This window comes from Pelophylax lessonae (assembly GCF_965119305.1).
Source record: "Pelophylax lessonae genome assembly, chromosome: 13".
Taxonomy (NCBI): Eukaryota; Metazoa; Chordata; class Amphibia; order Anura; family Ranidae; genus Pelophylax; species Pelophylax lessonae.
Genome location: NC_138780.1, coordinates 178,282,758 through 178,303,799, shown reverse-complemented (window position 1 = coordinate 178,303,799; position 21,042 = coordinate 178,282,758). Strand labels below are relative to the sequence as shown.

General features: G+C 44.7%; 1 protein-coding gene across 1 annotated transcript in view; it reads right to left on the bottom strand.

The window, feature by feature from the left end:
* BBOF1 (basal body orientation factor 1) overlaps positions 1-21,042 on the bottom strand; it is a 29,024-nt gene continuing 7,982 nt past the window's right edge. The window contains exons 3-11 of the mRNA XM_082242674.1: positions 18,175-18,240; positions 15,356-15,499; positions 15,196-15,276; positions 11,908-11,978; positions 7,360-7,504; positions 2,582-3,075; positions 695-799; positions 550-609; positions 1-210 (exon numbers count right to left, since the gene is read on the bottom strand). Of these exons, the coding sequence (XP_082098800.1) occupies positions 93-210; positions 550-609; positions 695-799; positions 2,582-3,075; positions 7,360-7,504; positions 11,908-11,978; positions 15,196-15,276; positions 15,356-15,499; positions 18,175-18,240 (1,284 nt within the window). The 3' untranslated portion in view covers positions 1-92. The remainder of the gene's footprint in view (positions 211-549; positions 610-694; positions 800-2,581; positions 3,076-7,359; positions 7,505-11,907; positions 11,979-15,195; positions 15,277-15,355; positions 15,500-18,174; positions 18,241-21,042) is intronic.

Genomic DNA, 21,042 nt, shown 5'->3' with positions numbered 1-21,042 from the left:
TAGATTATTTATTGCATCATGATTCATTTCACACTTCAGGCAACACTGATACTCCAAATGGATGGGAGAGGATACAAACATGATGCTAATCCTCAGGCCACACTGTGACATTTTGTGAGATGGATATCTGGTAAAAGCCCACTTGATGTAGATTGTTCTGGAACTTGCTGTGTTATGAAGATTGTATTTTCTGATATCTCTGCAGTTTCCCTGGAAATAAAAACATAGGTCATTACCTGTAAAGTCCCCCCTAAAGACTCTGGTGTATGGCTGGATGCCGTGTGTTTTCTTAAGGTGGACAACCAGTTAGAATCTGGCAACCACAATGTGGTCCCTGTATCTTTCTACTCAAGTAGGGAAGTTTACTTTTCTGTTGGTGAATATCCTGCAAATGATAATCCCAAATATAAAAAAAAAACACCAAGAAGCTTTACTAGATGGCGAGGTACAAAACATTCCAAGCTGTGTATATAGCATATATATTAAAAAGCTTCTAATGCCACTCCTGCTTTTTACTATTATCTGGGAATAGCTGCCATCACATCTTACCCGGTCTGAGGCTCTCTCGTTCCAGAAAACATCACAGCTTTTACACTGGCCCCCTTTTTCCTGGCATAAAAGAGAAAAAATAAATAAAAATCTGCATAATTTTTAAGAAAGCAGGTAATAGCCTGTGTCAACCCCAATCACTTACCGGGGAACCGAGGCATTCATTTTTGCAAACAAAAGTCTCAGGACCTTCTCCTTCTGCTCCCAGGTTAGATCTGCAATGTCCACTTTCCCGCTCTCTATGTGAGACCTAACGTGCAGACAGCAAAAGTGTGGGCATGTTGGTAACATCAGTAGGATGACCTCTAACTTATGCACAATAGGAAAGGCCTATATTAAAATCCTAGTGGTGGTAGAGAGCAGCTATGGAATAATAATAGGGGATGGGGTGTGTAATGATCATAGCAGGAGGAGGCAGGTGTTGTGGGAACATATTGGGGAATAGGTATAATGGGACCCCAGTAGTGGGATCATAACAGGGCACAGGTATATAAGGATCATAGCAGTGGGGACCATAATGGGGCTGGGTATATTGGGATCATAGGAGAGGGGTGTAGTGGGACTATATTGGAGGATGGGTATATTAGGATCTTAGCAGTAGGAGAGGGGTGTAGTGGGGACTAATGGAGGATGGGTATATTGGGATCATAGCAATAGGAGAGGGGTGTAGTGGGACCATAATGAAGGATGGGTATACTGGGATCATAGCAGTTGGACCATAATGGATGACAATTTGTTGGGATCATAGTGGTAAGAAGGAGGGTGGGTGTGTTATGCCCTTCATTGTAGGAGAGGTGTGTAGTCAGACCATTATGGAGAATGGATATATAAGAATCATAGTTGTAGTGGTACCATAATAAAGGACACGTATGTATAATGGTGGTATGAGAGGGGTGTAGTGGAATCATACCAGGGAATGGGTATATTAGGATCATAGCAGTATGAGAGGGGTGTAGTTGGACCATAATGGAGTATGAGTGTATTGGGATTGTAGCTGTAGAAGAGGGGTGTAGTGGGACTATAATGAGGGATTGGGTGTAATGGGACCATAGCAGTTAACGAAGAGTGTAGTTGGACCATAATGGGTAATGAATTGTTGGGATCATAGTGGTAAGATGGAGGGTGGGTGTGTTATGCTCTTGGTTGTAGGGGAGGTGTGTAGTCCGACAATTATAGAGGGATGGGTATGTTAGGACCATTGTTGTAGTGGTACCATAATAAGAGACACGTATGTATAATGATCATGGTGGTAGGAGAGGGGTGTAGTGGGAGCATAACAGGGAACAGGTATATAAGGATCATAGCAGTAGGAGAGGGGTGTAGTTGGACTATAATGGAGTATGAGTGTATTGGGATCATAGCAGTAGAAGAGGGGTGTAGTGGGACTATAATGAAGGATTAAGTGTAATGGGACCATAGCAGTAGCCAAAGGGTGTAGTTGGACCAAAATGGGTGACTGATTTGTTGGGATCATAGTGGTAAGATGGAGGGTGGGTGTGTTAGATCATAGCAGTAGGAGAGGGGTGTAGTTGGACTATATTGGAGTATGAGTGTATTGGGATCTTGGCAGTAGAAGAGGGGTGTAGTTGGACCCTAATGGGCAACCGGTTTATTGGGATCATAGTGGTAAGAAGGAGGGTGGGTGTGTTAGGTCCTTTGTTGTAGGTGAGGTGTGTAATGAGACCATTATAGAGGGATGGGTATGTTAGGACCATAGTTTTAGGAGGAGTGCAGTGGTATAATAATAAGGGACATTATGTATAATGATCATGGTGGTAGGAGAGGGGTGTAATGGGACCAAAACAGAGGACAGGTACATTAGGATCATAGAGGTAGGAAAGGGGTGCAGTGGGATCAAAATGGATGGACAGGGATATGTGGAAACGGGGAAGAGATGTAATAAGGCTATATTGAGGCAAGAACAAGTGGAAGTAGGGGTGTGGTGGGGTCATATTCTGGCACATGAGTGTCATAAGGTGAGCTTGATGGACAGCTGGGATGTGCAGTCATTATATTTTATATATCTTGTTACCATTTCTCAGCCTCTTTGAGATCTTGGCTGACATCATTGGTACTGTGTTCCTTGTTATGGAAGGTTCTGATCTTAGGATATTGCTCCGCTCCTGCAGCTGCCTGCGTCATACGGCTGTTGTAGGCTGCCTGTGCCATCTTCTGATAATAGTTTCTGTTGGATTTGACCTCCTGTTTCACCTGCTCCAGAGCTTCCAGAAAAAAGTGTTCTACCTCTGTCCTCTCCTGTAGGATATTATGGGCAAGCTTTTTAACTCGGTTCATTTCTCGATCCTTGATCTCCAAGAGCCTTTGGAGCTTCTGGAGCTCCGCACCTCCTGCCTGGTTTGCTCCTTGTATCTGAAGATGCTTCTTTTGCATGCCGTCCTCTATGTCCATCCTCATCTGCTCTACAGCACACTCCAGGGTCTGCACAGTCCTCTGTAACTCCTGGATCTGTGTGTTTTTATGAGAAACTTGTAGAACTTTTTCTTGAACCAACTGTTCACTGGTTTTCTGGGCCAAGATGAAAGAAATGGGGACACAGTGTCATATACTGCCTCATATTAGGTGGGCTATTGTAGAACTATTTGTCTGCTGAAAATTCACAAACAGAAATATTGCAAATGTGGATATCCATTTAGATGAAATGGGCGTTTTAACTATTACAAAGCTTATTTTTCCTATTAACTGTTTTTTAAAACTACCTTAGTTATGCTCTCATTAATAAGCAACCTAATGAAGCTAGCAGCATGTAAGGATTTTCTACAACAGTCTGGATAAATTCATGTTTTCAAGAAAAATTTATATAATAAAATATTGAGCAAATTCATCTTATTCCTGCAGCATTGCAAAAGGAGAGGGGAGAGTGACAGACCACAAAGATACTGGAAGGGGAGGGGGGACAGGCTACAGAGACACAGGAAAGGGTAAAGTGACAGGCTACAGAGACACAGGAAAGGGTAAAGTGACGGGCTACAGAGACACAGGAAAGGGTAAAGTGACGGACTGCAGAGACACAGGAAAGGGTAAAGTGACAGGCCGCAGAGACACAGGAAAGGGTAAAGTGACGGGCTGCAGAGACACAGGAAAGGGTAAAGTGACGGGCTGCAGAGACACAGGAAAGGGTAAAGTGACAGGCTACAGAGACACAGGAAAGGGTAAAGTGACGGACTGCAGAGACACAGGAAAGGGTAAAGTGACGGGCTGCAGAGACACAGGAAAGGGTAAACTGACAGACTGCAGAGACACAGGAAAGGGTAAAGTGACGGGCTGCAGAGACACAGGAAAGGGTAAAGTGACAGGCTGCAGAGACACAGGAAAGGGTAAAGTGACAGGCTACAGAGACACAGGAAAGGGTAAAGTGACAGGCTACAGAGACACAGGAAAGGGTAAAGTGACGGGCTGCAGAGACACAGGAAAGGGTAAAGTGACGGGCTGCAGAGACACAGGAAAGGGTAAAGTGACAGGCTGCAGAGACACAGGAAAGGGTAAAGTGACGGGCTGCAGAGACACAGGAAAGGGTAAAGTGACGGGCCGCAGAAACACAGGAAAGGGTAAAGTGACAGGCTGCAGAAACACAGGAAAGGGTAAAGTGACAGGCCGCAGAAACACAGGAAAGGGTAAAGTGACAGGCTGCAGAAACACAGGAAAGGGTAAAGTGACAGGCTGCAGAGACACAGGAAAGGGTAAAGTGACAGACTGCAGAGACACAGGAAAGGGTAAAGTGACAGACTGCAGAGACACAGGAAAGGGTAAAGTGACGGGCTGCAGAGACACAGGAAAGGGTAAAGTGACAGGCTGCAGAGACACAGGAAAGGGTAAAGTGACAGGCTACAGAGACACAGGAAAGGGTAAAGTGACAGGCTACAGAGACACAGGAAAGGGTAAAGTGACGGGCTGCAGAGACACAGGAAAGGGTAAAGTGACGGGCTGCAGAGACACAGGAAAGGGTAAAGTGACGGGCCGCAGAAACACAGGAAAGGGTAAAGTGACAGGCCGCAGAAACACAGGAAAGGGTAAAGTGACAGGCCGCAGAGACACAGGAAAGGGTAAAGTGACGGGCTGCAGAGACACAGGAAAGGGTAAAGTGACAGGCTGCAGAGACACAGGAAAGGGTAAAGTGACGGGCTGCAGAGACACAGGAAAGGGTAAAGTGACGGGCTGCAGAGACACAGGAAAGGGTAAAGTGACGGGCTGCAGAGACACAGGAAAGGGTAAAGTGACGGGCTGCAGAGACACAGGAAAGGGTAAAGTGACGGGCTGCAGAGACACAGGAAAGGGTAAAGTGACAGACTGCAGAGACACAGGAAAGGGTAAAGTGACGGCCTGCAGAGACACAGGAAAGGGTAAAGTGATGGCCTGCAGAGACACAGGAAAGGGTAAAGTGATGGCCTGCAGAGACACAGGAAAGGGTAAAGTGATGGCCTGCAGAGACACAGGAAAGGGTAAAGTGATGGCCTGCAGAGACACAGGAAAGGGTAAAGTGATGGCCTGCAGAGACACAGGAAAGGGTAAAGTGATGGCCTGCAGAGACACAGGAAAGGGTAAAGTGACGGGCTGCAGAGACACAGGAAAGGGTAAAGTGACGGGCTGCAGAGACACAGGAAAGGGTAAAGTGACGGGCTGCAGAGACACAGGAAAGGGTAAAGTGACGGGCTGCAGAGACACAGGAAAGGGTAAAGTGACAGGCTGCAGAGACACAGGAAAGGGTAAAGTGACAGGCTGCAGCTGCAGAGACACAGGAAAGGGTAAAGTGACAGGCTGCAGCTGCAGAGACACAGGAAAGGGTAAAGTGACAGGCTGCAGCTGCAGAGACACAGGAAAGGGTAAAGTGACAGGCTGCAGCTGCAGAGACACAGTATAGGGTAAAGTGACGGGCTGCAGCGACACAGAAGAGGGAACGTAACGCTGTCAAGACGCAGGAGAGGGGAGGGTGACGGGCTGCAAAGACGCAGGAGAGATGAAGCAGGAAAGGCTGCAAAGATCCTGGATAGGCAAGGGTGACAGTTTGCAGAGATCCAAGAGAGAGGAAGGGTGGCACGCTGCAAAGACAAACGAAGCCCTCGTTGTCCCCGCTGGTGGCCGCATCCATCGTCTGCCGTCTTCCTTCCTGGACTGTGGACTCCAGCTATGCTACTGGCTGGGAGCCGTGTGACTACGGTCACGGCACAGGGCTCTGTAGAAAGGGCACGGGCGGCCATTTCTTCAGAGCGCATTCGCCGATGACGTCATCGGCTGCAGGAAATGTAAATATCTCCTAAACAGTGCAAGTTTAGGAGATATTTACAGTACCTATAGGTAAGCCCTATTAAAGGCTTACCTATAGGTAAAAGTGATCACAGTGGGTTTACAACCACTTTAAGTGTGCTCCTAGGGAGTGCTTTCTAACTGGGGGGGGGGGGGAATGCTGTGACTGAAGGAAAACAGAGATTCAGGTTTCTGCTTAGCAGAAACACAAGATCTCAATTTTCCTCCCTCACAGAACATCGGTCTGCCTTGTTTACATAGGCAGACCAGCATTCTGCCTCTCCTCTGAAAGATCGGCGGGTCCCGATGGCCATCACTGATTGGCTCCTGCTGTGTCCAATCACAGTGGGTGCAGGGCTCCGGCGGCAGAGCCAAAGATCTGAATCGCGTATAGGTACGTGTTTTTGTGCTTAAAGCGGAGTTCCGGCATCAAATACCTTTTTAAACTAAAAATACCCCTCTAATACTAATCCACCGCCCTTTACAGAATGGCTATTCTCATACTTACAAGGTGTACAGTATTGGATTTTAGTCAAAATCTTACTTTTAAAAACGCTGTCTGGGCGCGGCCATCTTGGATGTGGGCATCTGAAGCCACAGTGTAATCTGCTGTGTCCTTCTTCCTGATTCCAGGGAGTGTTCTGGGAGTTCTTCCTGATTACAGCCTCCTGGGAGTGATGACAAACAGCTCCCAGGATGCAATGCAAAGGCGGAAGTGATGTCGGTAGCCATGGCCACAGAGGGGGGAGAAGGAGGAATACAATCAAAAATGCCCTGAAAATAAGGTAAGGGACCCCCGAAAAAAATTGAAAATGCCGAATTGTTGATCAGCATAGCGAGCACTCCAGGAATCACTAAAGTTTCAAAATAGGCCAAAACTCCACTTTAACCACTTGCCGACCGCCGCACGACTATTTACGTCGGCGGTCAGCCCCTCACAGGCAGAGCGACGTAGGGCTACGTCGCTAGCCTGGGAGGGTCGAGGGAGCGAGCGCGATTTTTTTACCAAACATATGGTATAAAAAAAAAATTGGGCCAAAATGTTAAAAAATTTTGATTTTTACTTTTTTTTGGGGGGGAATTTCATATAAAAAATGTGAAAAATATTGTTATTTTTGCAAAATTGACGCTGTTTTTTTGTTTATAGCGCAAAAAGTAAAAATCGCACAGGTGATCAAATACCACCAAAAGAAAGCTCTGTTTGTGGGAAAAAAAGGACGTCAAATTCGTTTAGGTATAGCGTCGCGTTGTACAGTGCCGAATCGCAAAATAGGCCCTGGTCAGGAAGGGGGTAAAATCTTCCGGGGCTTAAGTGGTTAAGGGCCACCCTGCCGCAGTATATGTACGTGGGGCGGTCCTTAAGCGGTTTATTAAACATGATGAAGTTGGAAGCGGATTGGCTATCATGTACAGCTGCATCAGACTTTGCACTCTCCAGTTTTAGTAAATCAACCCCAAAGAAGCTATGTAGATTTATATAAAAAAGCTTCATATATATATATACTACTATGAAGGAGGCAGAGGCCTTTTGTATTCGGAATGTGAAAGAACCTTGTCCTGCAGAAGAAGCTCCTTCTCCTCCTTTAGTTGTGTGAGGGCTTTCTTTACATTTCGTGCCTCATCCATATGATAAGAAATGGCTTCTTTCAGACGTACATTCTCCCTGAAGACAGATCTTCCTGCATCATCCAGCTGCCTGTGAGAGAAGAACAAGGCATTGAGTTCAGGGTTCTGTAGCAAGTAACATTTTGTATGAAATGATTCATACTGGAGGACCAAATTCAGGATCAGACTGCAGATTTCTGTCAAACAATGACCGTACCCCAAGGACCAACATTGTACACTGAGACCTAACATCATATATGCTAAGACTCAACTCCAACCACATTGAACACCTACACTCGCCCCGGCAAGATCAGCCAGGTACCCACTCCCCCCCCCCCAAAAAAAGGTGCCAAAATGTGGCAGCGGAGGGGGGGAATGAGGCAAATAAGCGGAACTTCCCCTTTTGAGTGGAGCCCTACTTTAAAGTAAAACTTAAGGCAAAACTTTTTTTTTTAGTGGATAAAGTAGAGCGGGGTGAGATTCACTCTCTCTAAATGTCCTATTTACCATTATCATTAAGAGTGAAAGTTAAAGAAAATCCCAAATTTTGGGTTGTCCCCAGAAAAGTAACAGCAGAGAAATCTTTCAATGGGGACACTAATTATGGTGACCTGGGGGTCCCCGAGAAATTCCCTTCATTTGCAAGGATTTCCTCTCACTTTCTGTTTGGTGATGGGACAGGGAGTGAAGGGAAATCCCCGCAATGGGACACAGTGGGCAAAAAAATAAATCTTACAGATGTTAGAACTCTCCCTTGCTCTATCCAAAATGAAAAAAAAAAGGTTTGCTTACAGTTCTACTTTCAGATCTAAAGGAGATTATGCAATCAGATTGTAATGTGTGTGTGAACACCTTTGACTATAACAAAAAAACTAAACTCACTGTACCAGGGCTGCTGTTAGAAATCGCGGGGCCCCGTACAGACTACCTGGCAGGGCCCCGCCAAGAAAATATTAAAGATATATTTAGCTAAAATTACAAAAAATCACTATTATCAGACACAAATATAACATAACTCGCATAATTCCTGCTAAATCTACAAAAAAAAAAAAACTATGTTAAATAAAAAAGAAGATGAGATGAGAAAAATATACAGGCTGGGCAGTTGGAGCTCAGTGATCAGAGAGACAGAGGAAGAGAAACAAAGTTACAAATAAACTCCTGAGCAGAGATAACATTAGAGCCAGTGCTGGGAGGGGATTAGTGAGGGACAACTGTCTCTTTCTCAACAGATAAAAGCTGATAGCAGGGAGAGGGACAGATCAGATTCAGGTGCTGGAGGAAGATTTCTGTATTTGTTGTCCATCACTAATCCCCCTCTCTGTGTGGGCCCCCCTGTGTGCTTGGGCCCCCTACAAGAGGGCTGGTGGCCCCCCCCCCTATCAGCAGCCCTGCACTGTACACTGAAAACCAAAACTGAACACAGAGGACTAACACTGACTTTATACCAAGACCCAATACCAACTGTACGTCCAAAACCAACACTGACTGTAAACTGAGAACCAAAAATGTAAGTCAACTGACACAGAGACTGGATACTGAAAGCCAATGCCAGCTTCACATCCAGACACAACACTGAAAACAAACTCTATGCTGAGAACTGACAGTGACTATATTAAGACCCGGTACCAAACGTACATCAAGACCACACTAACTGTTCACAGAGAACCAAACATGTATGTTGAGAACTGACACATGGACTGTACACTAAGACCCAATGCCAACTGAAGACCCAAAACCCACACTTACCGAAAAACAAAAATGTTAGTTGAGAATTGACACAGACTAAATACCAAGGCCCAATACCAACTGTACATCCAAAACCTACTTTATATATTGACAACTAACTCAATGACTGTATACTGAAACCCAATGCCAAATGTACATCCAGACAACACTGAGTGTACACTAAAAACCGAAACTGTATGCTGGGAAATGACAGTGACCGTACCCTAAGACCCAATATCAACTGCACACCCACATGCAATACTGAGTGTAACAAAAATCTAAACTGTACGCTAAGGTCCAAGAGTAACCAAGACTTAACACTGACTGCCCACCCAGATCTAACAGCAACTGTACAGTGAAACCCAACACTGCACACAGAGGCCCAACGATGTACACCGAGACCAAACATTGTCCGTGCAACAAAAATGAACACTGAGACCCATCAGTGAACTGTGCAGACCTAAAACTATATACTGAGACCCGATCTGACTGTACCTACAGTGAGGGACAAAAGTATTTGATCCTCTGCTGATTTTGTACGTTTGCCCACTGACAAAGAAATGATCAGTCTATAATTTTAATGGTCGGTTTATTTTAATGAGTGAAATAAGTATTTGATCCCTTCACAAAACATGACTTGGTAATTGGTGTTAAAACTCTTGTTGGCAATCACAGAGGTCAGACGTTTCTTGTAGTTGGCCACCAGGTTTGCACTCATCTCAGGAGGGATTTTGTCCCACTCCTCTTTTCACTCATTTTAATGAGTGAAATAAGTATTTTATCCCCTATCAATCAGCAAGATTTCTGGCTCCCAGGTGTCCTCTCTACAGGTAATAAGCAGAGATTAGGAGCATCCTCTTAAGGGCTCTTTCACACAGGCGGACCATTCAGATCCGCCTGTCCGTTTTTTTGGCGGATCTGAATGGTCCCTCCATGCATCCCTAAGGGGCATCGGATGTCAGTGGAGACATGTCCGCTGACATCCGATCCGATCCGATCCGTCAAATCTGGACAGATGGAAACCCTATTTTTCACCCGTCCAGCGGATCGGATGGGATCGGATGAGAACGGACCGACGGTCCGTTCCCATCCGATTTCCCCCATAGAGATGCATGGGGAACTGACAGCTGTGTCTCCCCACACAGCGCAGAGACACAGCTGTCATCCTCCTGCTCCTGATCGATCCCCCGCTGAGAAAAATGGACTCTGTCTGACAGAGTGTGTGAAAAGGGCCTAAAGGGAGTGCTCCTAATCTCAGCTTGTTACCTGTATAAAAGACACCTGTCCACAGAAGCAATCAATCAGATTCCAATCTCTCCACCATGGCCAAGACCAAAGAGCTGTCCAAGGATGTCAGGACAAGATTGTAGACCTACAAAAGGCTGGAATGGGCTACAAGACCATCGCCAAGCAGCTTGGTGAGAGGGTGACAACAGTTGGTGTGATTATTTGCAAATGGAGAAACACAAAACAACTGTCAATCTCCCTTGGTCTGGGCGTCCATGCAAGATCTCACCTTGTGGAGTTTCAATGATCATGAGAATGGTGAGGAATCAGCCCAGAACTACACGGGAGATTCTTGTCAATGATCTCAAGGCAGCTAGGATCATAGTCACCAAGAAAACAATTGGTAACTCATTATATCATGAATTACTGAAATCCTGCAGTGCCCCCAAGGTCCCCCTGCTCAAGAAAGCACATGTACAATCTCTGCAGCAATGCTGGCAGCACTCATACATCTATTTCCCAAAGACAACCTCTGGATATGACGCTGAGCATGTGCACTCAACTCCTTTGATCGACCATGGCAAGGTCTGTTCTGAGTGGAACCTGTCCTGTTAAACCACTGTATGGTCTTGGCCACCGTGCTGCAGCTCAGTTTCAGGGTCTTGGCACTCTTCTTATAGCCTAGGCCATCTTCATGTAGAGCAACAATAATTTTTCAGATCCTCAGAGAGTTTTTTGCCATGAGGTGCCATGTTGAACTTCCGGTGACCAATATGAGAGAGTGAGAGCGATAACACCAAATTTACCACACCTGCTCATTCACACCTGAGACCTTGTAACACTAACGAGTCACATGACACCGGGGAGGGAAAATGGCTAATTGGGCCCAATTTTGACATTTTCACTTAGGGGTGTACTCACTTTTGTTGCCAGCGGTTTAGACATTAATGGCTGTGTGTTGAGTTATTTTGAGGGGACAGCAAATGTACACTGTTATACAAGCTGTACACTTACTACATTAAAATGAGTGAAAAGAGGAGTGGGACAAAATCCCTCCTGAGATGAGTGCAAACCTGGTGGCCAACTACAAGAAACGTCTGACCTCTGTGATTGCCAACAAGAGTTTTAACACCAATTACCAAGTCATGTTTTGTGAAGGGATCAAATACTTATTTCACTCATTAAAATAAACCGACCATTAAAATTATAGACTGATCATTTCTTTGTCAGTGGGAAAACGTACAAAATGAGCAGGGTATCAAATACTTTTTTTCCCTCACTGTACGTAGACAAACCTCATGTACACACAGACATAACTGTATACCAAGGATCAACACTGACTGTAGATTCAGGTTGAAAAACATGAGCAGACATGAAGTGTACACTGACAGCGACAACCAGCAGGCAGGAGTCATGAAGGGACAGACATGGCAGTTAAAGAAGAACTCTGGGGAAAAGGAGCTTTAGACCAGTCAGTGCCAGGCAGGGAGAGCAGATCTGTAGAGAACAGATTGTAGACAATCAGGATTTTATTCTTACATGATGGCCTCATTATGAGCTTTTTCTGCCAGCATCACAATTTTCTTCTCTGCCTCTTTCTCCAGACGTTGCTGAGAAAAACATTCAACCGTTAGGTCAGTAAATGTCAGATATTGCGGCACTGGTTCATTTGTCTCCTCCAGAGGTCTTGTAGGAGACAGACATCCTGGTAGGAGAAGGGACATCCAGATTTACCCTAACTTGACCAGGCCAAAATCTTTGCATAGAAATGTATGAATATAGTACATGGTACACTTTGATTCATTTTGTGCTCAGAAAATCTTTTCTTTTTCTAAACTGGATGTGGCCATCATCAATACTATGAATAACAGAAAACCGACAAACGTTATCTAGCAGAAGATAGTAAAGGATCCCTTCCAAAAATACGCAACTCCATGGCTGTGAAGACCATCGTATCCTTGTAATATCTGCTCTGGATGCAGTCAAAACTAGAAAACTCTGGACACCTTCTGCCCTAGACTGGGTAAACACCAAACTGATTTGGCTGGTGCTAGGAAGAAACCTTGTCATGCCGTATAATGAAGGTTGGGATCTCGTAATCTGAAACAATCAGAACTTTGTATTATCTCCCACGCTTGGAAAATCCATATCTACTCTTTATGTGTTCTGGGTGATCATCTCACCTCTGGAGTCATCTACTTTTATCTGCACATATACAACAAAGGATCACATGAAAAATTCAACCAGAGACTTCCAGTCAGACGGGTCTGCTGATATTTACATAGTTAGACATTGCTATATGATGCGCTGTACTGTGCGAGAAATTTTTTTGAAGTACACTGCACTATATTGCCAAAACATCCCCAAGAAACCTAGAATACAAAGTGTGTATGTATATATATATATTACACATACACTATATTGCCAAAACAACCAGAAGAAACCTAGAAGAATACAAAATGTGTGTATATATATATATATATATATATATATATATATATATATATATATACACATACTGTATATATATATGGAAATGGGAACGTATCTCGACCAACCATAATTTATGGAGGAAGAGAAAATTGGGTTGGGGATTTTTAAAGTGCCAGAAAAACCAAAAGGAAACTTGTTTATATAAAAATACAAATGTTGTTGTTGCATTTAAAATACCACAAAAAGAAAAAAGAAGAAAGACATATATTGCACATATATTGTTAAAAATTTGTACGCTGCATGTATACTCAATTCAGAAGCAAAATACTGATATCACGGAGTAGCAAACACACACACAGTATCTCACAAAAGTGAGAACGCCCCTCACATTTTTGTAAATATTTTATTCTATCTTTTCATGTGACAACACTGAAGAAATGACACTTTGCTACAATGTAAAGTAGTGAGTGTACAGCTTGTATAACAGTGTAAATTTGCTGTCCCCTCAAAATAACTCAACACACAGCCATTAATGTCTAAACCACTGGCAACAAAAGTGAGTACACCCCTAAGTGAAAATGTCCAAAGTGATAATATTTTGTGTGGCCACCATTATTTTCCAGCACTGCCTTAACCCTCTTGGGCATGGAGTTCACCAGAGCTTCACAGGTTGTCACCGGAGTCCTCTTCCACTCCTCCATGATGACATCACAGAGCTGGTGGATGTTAGAGACCTTGCGCTCCTTCACCTTCCTTTGAGGATGCCCCACAGATGCTGAATAGGGTTTAGGTCTGGAGACATGCTTGGCCAGTCCATCACCTTTATCCTCAGCTTCTTTAGTAAGGCAGTGGTCGTCTTGGAGGGGTGTTTGGGGTCGTTATCATGTTGGAATACTGCCCTGCGGCCCAGTCTCTGAAGGGAGGGGATCATGCTCTGCTTCAGTATGTCACAGTACATGTTGGCATTCATGGTTCCCTCAATGAACTGTAGCTCCCCAGTGCTGGCAGCACTCATGCAGCCCCAGACCTCAACACTCCCACCACCATGCTTGACTGTAGGGCAAGACACACTTGTCTTTGTATTCCTCACCTGGTTGCCGCTACTCACGCCTAACACCATCTGAACCAAATAAGTTTATCTTGGTCTCATCAGACCACAGGACATGGTTCCAGTAATCCATGTCCTTAGTCTGCTTGTCTTCAGCAAACTGTTTGCGGGCTTTTTTGTGCATCATCTTTAGAAGAGGCTTCTTTCTGGGACGACAGCCATGCAGACCAATTTGATGCAGTGTGCGGCGTATGGTCTGAGCACTGACAGGCTGACCCCCCCACCCCTTCAACCTCTGCAGCAATGCTGGCAGCACTCATACGTCTATTTCCCAAAGACAACCTCTGGATATGATGCTGAGCACATGCACTCAACTCCTTTGATCGATCATGGCAAGGCCTGTTCTGAGTGGAACCTGTCCTGTTAAACCACTGTATGGTCTTGGCCACCGTGCTGCAGCTCAGTTTCAGGGTCTTGGCAATCTTCTTATAGCCTAGACCATCTTTATGTAGAGCAACAATTCTTTTGTTCAGATCCTCAGAGAGTTTTTTGCCATGAGGTGCCATGCTGAACTTCCAGTGACCGGTATGAGAGAGTGAGAGCGATAAAACCAGATTTAACACTCCTGCTCCCTATTCACACCTAAGACCCTGTAACACTAACGAGTCACATGACACCGGGGAGGGAAAATGGCTAATTGGGCCCAATTTGGATATTTTCACTTAGGGGTGTATTCACTTTTGTTGCCAGCGGTTTAGACATTAATGGCTGTGTGTTGAGTTATTTTGAGGGGACAGCAAATGTACACTGTTATACAAGCTGTACACTCACTACTTTACATTGTAGCAAAGTGTCATTTCTTCAGTGTTGTCACATGAAAAGATAGAATAAAATATTTACAAAAATGTGAGGAATGTACTCACTTTTGGGAGATAGTGCGTGTGTGTGTGTATATATATATATATATATATATATATATATACACACACACACACTTTGTATTCTTCTAGGTATCCTCTGGTTGTTTTGGCAATATAGTGTATGTGTAATATATACATATGTGTGTGTGTATGTATGTATATATATATATATATTACATACGCACACTTTGTATTCTAGGTTTTTTTTTTTTTTTTAGAAATCATACTTACCTAGGTGGATGTATCATCGGTCTGATGCTGCATCTGTTCCCCACCACTTCTGAGACTGAGAACTGAGCAATCAAACACCGCTGATTGCAGATTCATTTATACCTACTGTATATATATTCGTTGTTCTGCCTCACTGACGATGAGATACATCATTACCCCAAATGACCAGTCAGGCCACCATTGCACTCTTCTCACCTTGTCCTGGAAGAAGCGCCTCTCCATAGCCGCCAGCGATTCTTTATGCTCCTGGTTGGCTCGGCGCAGGCTCTCTTTAATCTGTATAGAGAGGATGTAGGTAAGTCCATATCAGCAGAAAACATGGCAGGAAGATGTCTTATACGGAATGTGATATCACCTCATCCAGCTCTTTCTCCAGTTCTGCTTTACGTCTGCGAAATTCCTTCATCATCCTGAACTCTGCCTGAATTATATGCATTTCCTGAGTTTTTTGGGAGCATTTCTCTTCCAAGCCGGCAATCTGCTTCTTGTATGCCTCTATCTGTGAAAAGACTTCACAGTGTCAGGGTGGTAAGGAGGAGGGAGAAAGGGTATCGGCTCTCAATATGCCACCTACAGTGGAGCTCTGTTATAGATACTGATAATGACAGATAATTGGAGATTCACTTAGAAGAAAAGCCAGGGTTCTTTACTGTCAGAGCGGTAAGGATGTGAAATTCTTTTCCACAAGCAGTGCTATCAGCAGGGAGCATCGATAGTTTCAAAAAACTATTAGATAGGCACCTTAAAGTGGTTTTAAACCCACTTTTTTAACTTTTACCTATAGGTAAGCCTTTAATAAGGCTTACCTATAGGTACTGTAAATATTTCCAAAACTTGCACCGTTTAGGAGATATTTACATTGCATGCAGCCAATGACGTCATCAGCGCATGCGCTCTGAAGAAATGACTGCCCGTGCCGTTTCTTCAGAGCCCTGTGCCGTGACCGGCGGCTCCAGCGCACATGCGCAAGAGTGACGTCACGCAGTTTTCTGGCCAATACCATAGTCGGAGTCTGCAGACCAGGAAGGAAGATGGCTGAAAATGGATGTGGCCTCCAGCTGGGACAACAAGAGCTGCGTAAAGAGTGTCACATAATGTGCTAGTATGCAATGCATATTACCTTATTATGCATTTACCATTGAGGGGGAAAAAAAAAAAAAGCTACACACTGGGTTCCCTCTTTAACCTCTTCCCGAACCGCCCGCCGCAGTTTTACTGTGGCAGGCTGGCTCTCCTGCGCGAACCGATGTAGCTCTACATCGGTCACGCGCCTGCAGCTAGGAGTCCACCCCCACTTGGCAGCGGGGACTCCGATGCATGGGGCCGGCGGCTCTGATTGCTGCCGGGCACCCACAATCGCTCCCTGCTGAGAGAGAAGAACGGTCAGCTGTTGTAAACACAGCTGACTGTTCTTCTCCCTGGAATGATCACAGAGCGCCTGTGATCCTTCTATATAGGATCACAGGTCTCTGTGATCATTTCAAAAGCCCCTCCCCCATACAGTTAGAAACACTCCCCTAGGCTTACATTTAACCCCTTGATCACCCACTGTGTTAACCCCCTCCCTGCCAGTGTCATTATTACAGTAACAGTGCCTATTTATAGCACTGATTACTGTAGTAATGTCACTGGTCCCCCCAAAAGTGTAAAAATTGTCAGTTAGGGGTCCGATCTGTCCGCCACAATGTCGCAGTCCCGCTAAACATCGCAGATTGCCGCCATTACTAGTAAAAAAACAAAAAATAAATAAATAAATAAATCTTTCCCGTAGTTAGTAGACGCGATCAATTTTGCGCAAATCAATCAAAATACGCTTATTGCGATTATTACCAAAAATATGTAGCAGAAAACAAATTGGCCTAATTTTGATTTTTAATTTTTTTTTTTTTGGGGGGGGGAATGTTATATAGCAGAATGTGAAAAATATAGTTTTTTTTTTTTTTCAGAATTGTCGCCCTTTTTTGTTTATAGCGCAAAAAATAAAAATCGCACAGGTGATCAAATACCACCAAAAGAAAGCTCTGTTTGTGGGAAAAAAAAGGACATCAATTTTATTTGGGTACAGCATCGCACGACCGCGCAATTGTCCGTTAAAATAACGCAGTGCCGAATCGCAAATATGGCCTGGTCATTAAGGGGGGGCAAATCCTTCCGGTCCAGAAGTGGTTAAAGACTACAACATAGAGGGGTATACAATGTACAACATACAGGGGTATACAATGTACAACATACAGGGGTATACAATGTACAACATACAGGGGTATACAATGTACGGTTAACAGCAAACACACACACATCATAGGTTGAACTGGATGGACTGGTGTCTTTTTTCAACCTCACTAACTATGTAACTATGTAGCCGACTGCATGCTCATCTATATATCCTATTTTCAATCCACAGCTAGTCAATAAATGCTGCTCCTTATGGGAGACAGAAGGTGAAAACTTGCAGTTAGGAATAGAACTGCAGAGGAAGGACAGTCACTCAGAGCTGGGACGAGGCCACCTAGAGGCCAGGGTGAACATAATGAATAAGCAGTATAGGTCAACAAACCCCCCCCCCCCCCCCCCCCAGAGGAAATGGAACACTAATCCAAATGCTCACCACCTAAGCATAAATTCCCCCTCCTCTCAGTTCAAATTCGCCCTCTGCTGAAATCCCCCTCCCAGCACAAATCTTCATCCCCCCATCCCCACCAGCTCAAATCCTCTCCCAATATGCTCCCAGAACAAATTCCTCCCCCTCCTCGCTTCCAAAAAAAAAAAAAAAAAAACCCTCCAAGCTGAAATCCTCCCCCCCCCCCAATCCTTCACTTTCAGCACAAGTCCCCTCCCCCAATCCCCCATTCTAGCACAAATCCCCCTAGCAAATATACTCCCCTAAAAAAAATATTTCCCCTCTACTGTTTCAATTTTATAGCACAAACCCCCCAAATTCCCCCTCCTAAAACAAATCCCCCCCAAATCACCACTCTTAGCACACCTCCCTAAAATTGCCCTCTTTAAACAATTCATACCCCCCCCCGTCGTTCACCCAAATTCCCCTTCTCAACACAAATCCCCTCCCCCCCAATATCATTGTGGTGCCCCCCCCCCCAACCTCACATGATACCACAGTGCCCAGGGCAGCCACCCCTCCTGCCCACCCCTTGTCCCGGCCCTGCAGTCACTCACCAGATGTTGTCTCTCTTCATCCGCCTGTTTCCTCTCGGCTGACAGTTGTCGCTGTAATTCTTCAATCTTTTGGAGGAAAACAGAGAATGGAAACCCTCGCCTTGTAAAACAACCCAATAAAATAGAAATGAAAGGCAAAACATTTGTGTATAAACATAAAAAAATAAATAAATAAACCCCCCCCCTTTTTTTTAATAAGTGATCACATACCCTCTGTTCTCAGCTACAGTGCCTTGAAAAAGTATTCATACCCCTTGAAATTTTCCACATTTTGTCATGTTGCAACCAAAAACGTAAATGTATTTTATTGGGATTTTATGTGATAGACCGACACAAAGTGGCACATAATTGTGAAGTGGAAGGAAAATGATAAATGGTTGTCAACATTTTTTACAAATAAATCTGTGAAAATTGTGGTGTGCATTTGTATTCACCCCCCTGAGTCAATACTTTGTAGAACCTTTCACTGAAATTACAGCTGCAAGTCTTTTTGGGGATGTGTCTACCAGCTTTGCACATATAGAGAGGGACATTTTGCCCATTCTTCTCTGCAAAATAGCTCAAGCTCCGTCAGATTGAATGGAGAGCGTCTGTGAAAAGCAATTTTCAAGTCTTGCCACAGACTCTCAATTGGATTTAGGTCTGGACTTTGACTGGGCCATTCTAACACATGAATATGCTTTGATATAAACTATTCCATTGTAGCTCTGGCTGTATGTTGGGGGTCGTTGTCCTGCTGGAAGGTGAATGTCTTCTGCATACTCTAACAGGTTTTCTTTAAAGATTGCTCTGTATTTTTTTCCATCCATCTTACCATCAACTCTGACCAGCTTCCCTGTCCCTGCTGAAGAAAAGCATCCCCACAACATAATGCTGCCACCACCATGTTTCACGGTGGGGATGGTGTGTTCAGGGTGATGTGCAGTGTTAGTTTTCTGCCACACATAGCATTTTACTTTTAGGCCAAAAAGTTAAATTTTGGTCTCATCTGAACAGAGCTCCTTCATCCATGTTTGCTGTGTCCCCCACATGGCGTCTCGCAGACTGCAAACTGGACTTCTTATGGCTTTCTATCAACAATGGCTTTCTTCTTGCCCCTCTTCCATAAAGGGCAGATTTGTGGAGTGCCGCCTAATAGTTGTCCTGTGGACAGATTCTCCACCTGAGCTGTGAATCTCTGCAGCTCCTCCAGAGTTCCCATGGGCCTCTTGGCTGCTTCTCTGATGAATGCTCCCCTTGCCCGGCCTGTCAGTTTAGGTGGACAGTTTAGGTTTGCAGATGATGAATTGAACAATGCTCCATGAGATGTTCAAAGCTTGGGATATTTTTATAACCTAACCCTGCTTTAAACTTCTCCATAACTTTATCCCTGACCTGTCTGGTATGTTCCTTGGCCTTCATGATGCTGTGTGTTCGCTAAGGTTCTCTAACAAACCTCTGAGGACTTCACAGAACAGCTGTATTTATACTGAGATTCCATTACACACAGGAGGACTCTATTTACTAATTAGGTGACTTCTGAAGGCAATTGTCTCCACTAGATTTTATCTAGGGGTATCAGAGTAAAGGAGGGTGAATACAAATGCACGCCACACTTTTAGATTTTATTTAATAAAAAAAAAATGTAAAACCATTTATCATTTTCCTTCCACTTCACAATTATGTGACACTTTGTGTCGGTCTATCACAGAAAATCCCAGTAAAATACATTTACGTTTTTGGTTATAACATAACTGGGCAGTCCCATCACCTTTCATCCAGCTGAGCATTCCCATATTTTTTTTTTAACAGAGCAGTCCCATCACATGTCCTCTACCGGTGCAAAGTCCCATCACATCTCCTCTACCGCTGCAAAGTCCCATCACATCTCCTCTACCGCTGCAAGGTTCCATCACATCTCCTCTACCGCTGCAAAGTCCAATTACATGTCCTCTACGGCTCCAAAGTCCCATCACATGTCCTCTACCGGTGCAAACTCCTATCACATCTCTACAGCTGCAAAGTCCCATCACATCTCTACAGCTGCAAAGTCCCATCACATCTCCTCTACCGCTGCAAAGTCCCATCACATCTCCTCTACTGCTGCAAGGTTCCATCACATCTCCTCTACCGCTGCAAACTCCTATCACATCTCTACAGCTGCAAAGTCCCATCACATCTCCTCTACCGCTCCAAAGTCCCATCACATCTCCTCTACCGCTGCAAGGTTCCATCACATCTCCTCTACCGCTGCAAGGTTCCATCACATCTCCTCTACCGCTGCAAGGTTCCATCACATCTCCTCTACCGCTGCAAGGTTCCATCACATCTCTACCGCTGCAAAGTCCCATTACATGTCCTCTACCGCTGCAAGGTCCCATTACATGTCCTCTACCGCTCCAAAGTCCCATCACATGTCCTCTACCGCTCCAAAGTCCCATCACATGTCCTCTACCACTCCAAAATCCCATCACATGTCCTCTACCGCTGCAAAGTCCCATCACATCCCCTGTACCGCTTTAAAGTCCCATCACATCCCCTGTACCGCTCCAAAGTCCCATCACATCCCCTGTACCGCTTCAAAGTCCCATCACATCTCCTCTACCGCTCCAAAGTCCCATCACATGTCCTCTACCGCTCCAAAGTCCCATCACATCCCCTGTACCGCTCCAAAGTCCCATCACATCCCCTGTACCGCTCCAAAGTCCCATCACATCCCCTGTACCGCTTCAAAGTCCCATCACATCTCCTCTACCGCTCCAAAGTCCCATCACATCTCCTCTACCGCTGCAAAGTCCCATCACATGTCCTCTACCGCTGCAAAGTCCCATCACATGTCCTCTAACGCTGCAAGGTTCCATCACATCCCCTGTACCGCTCCAAAGTCCC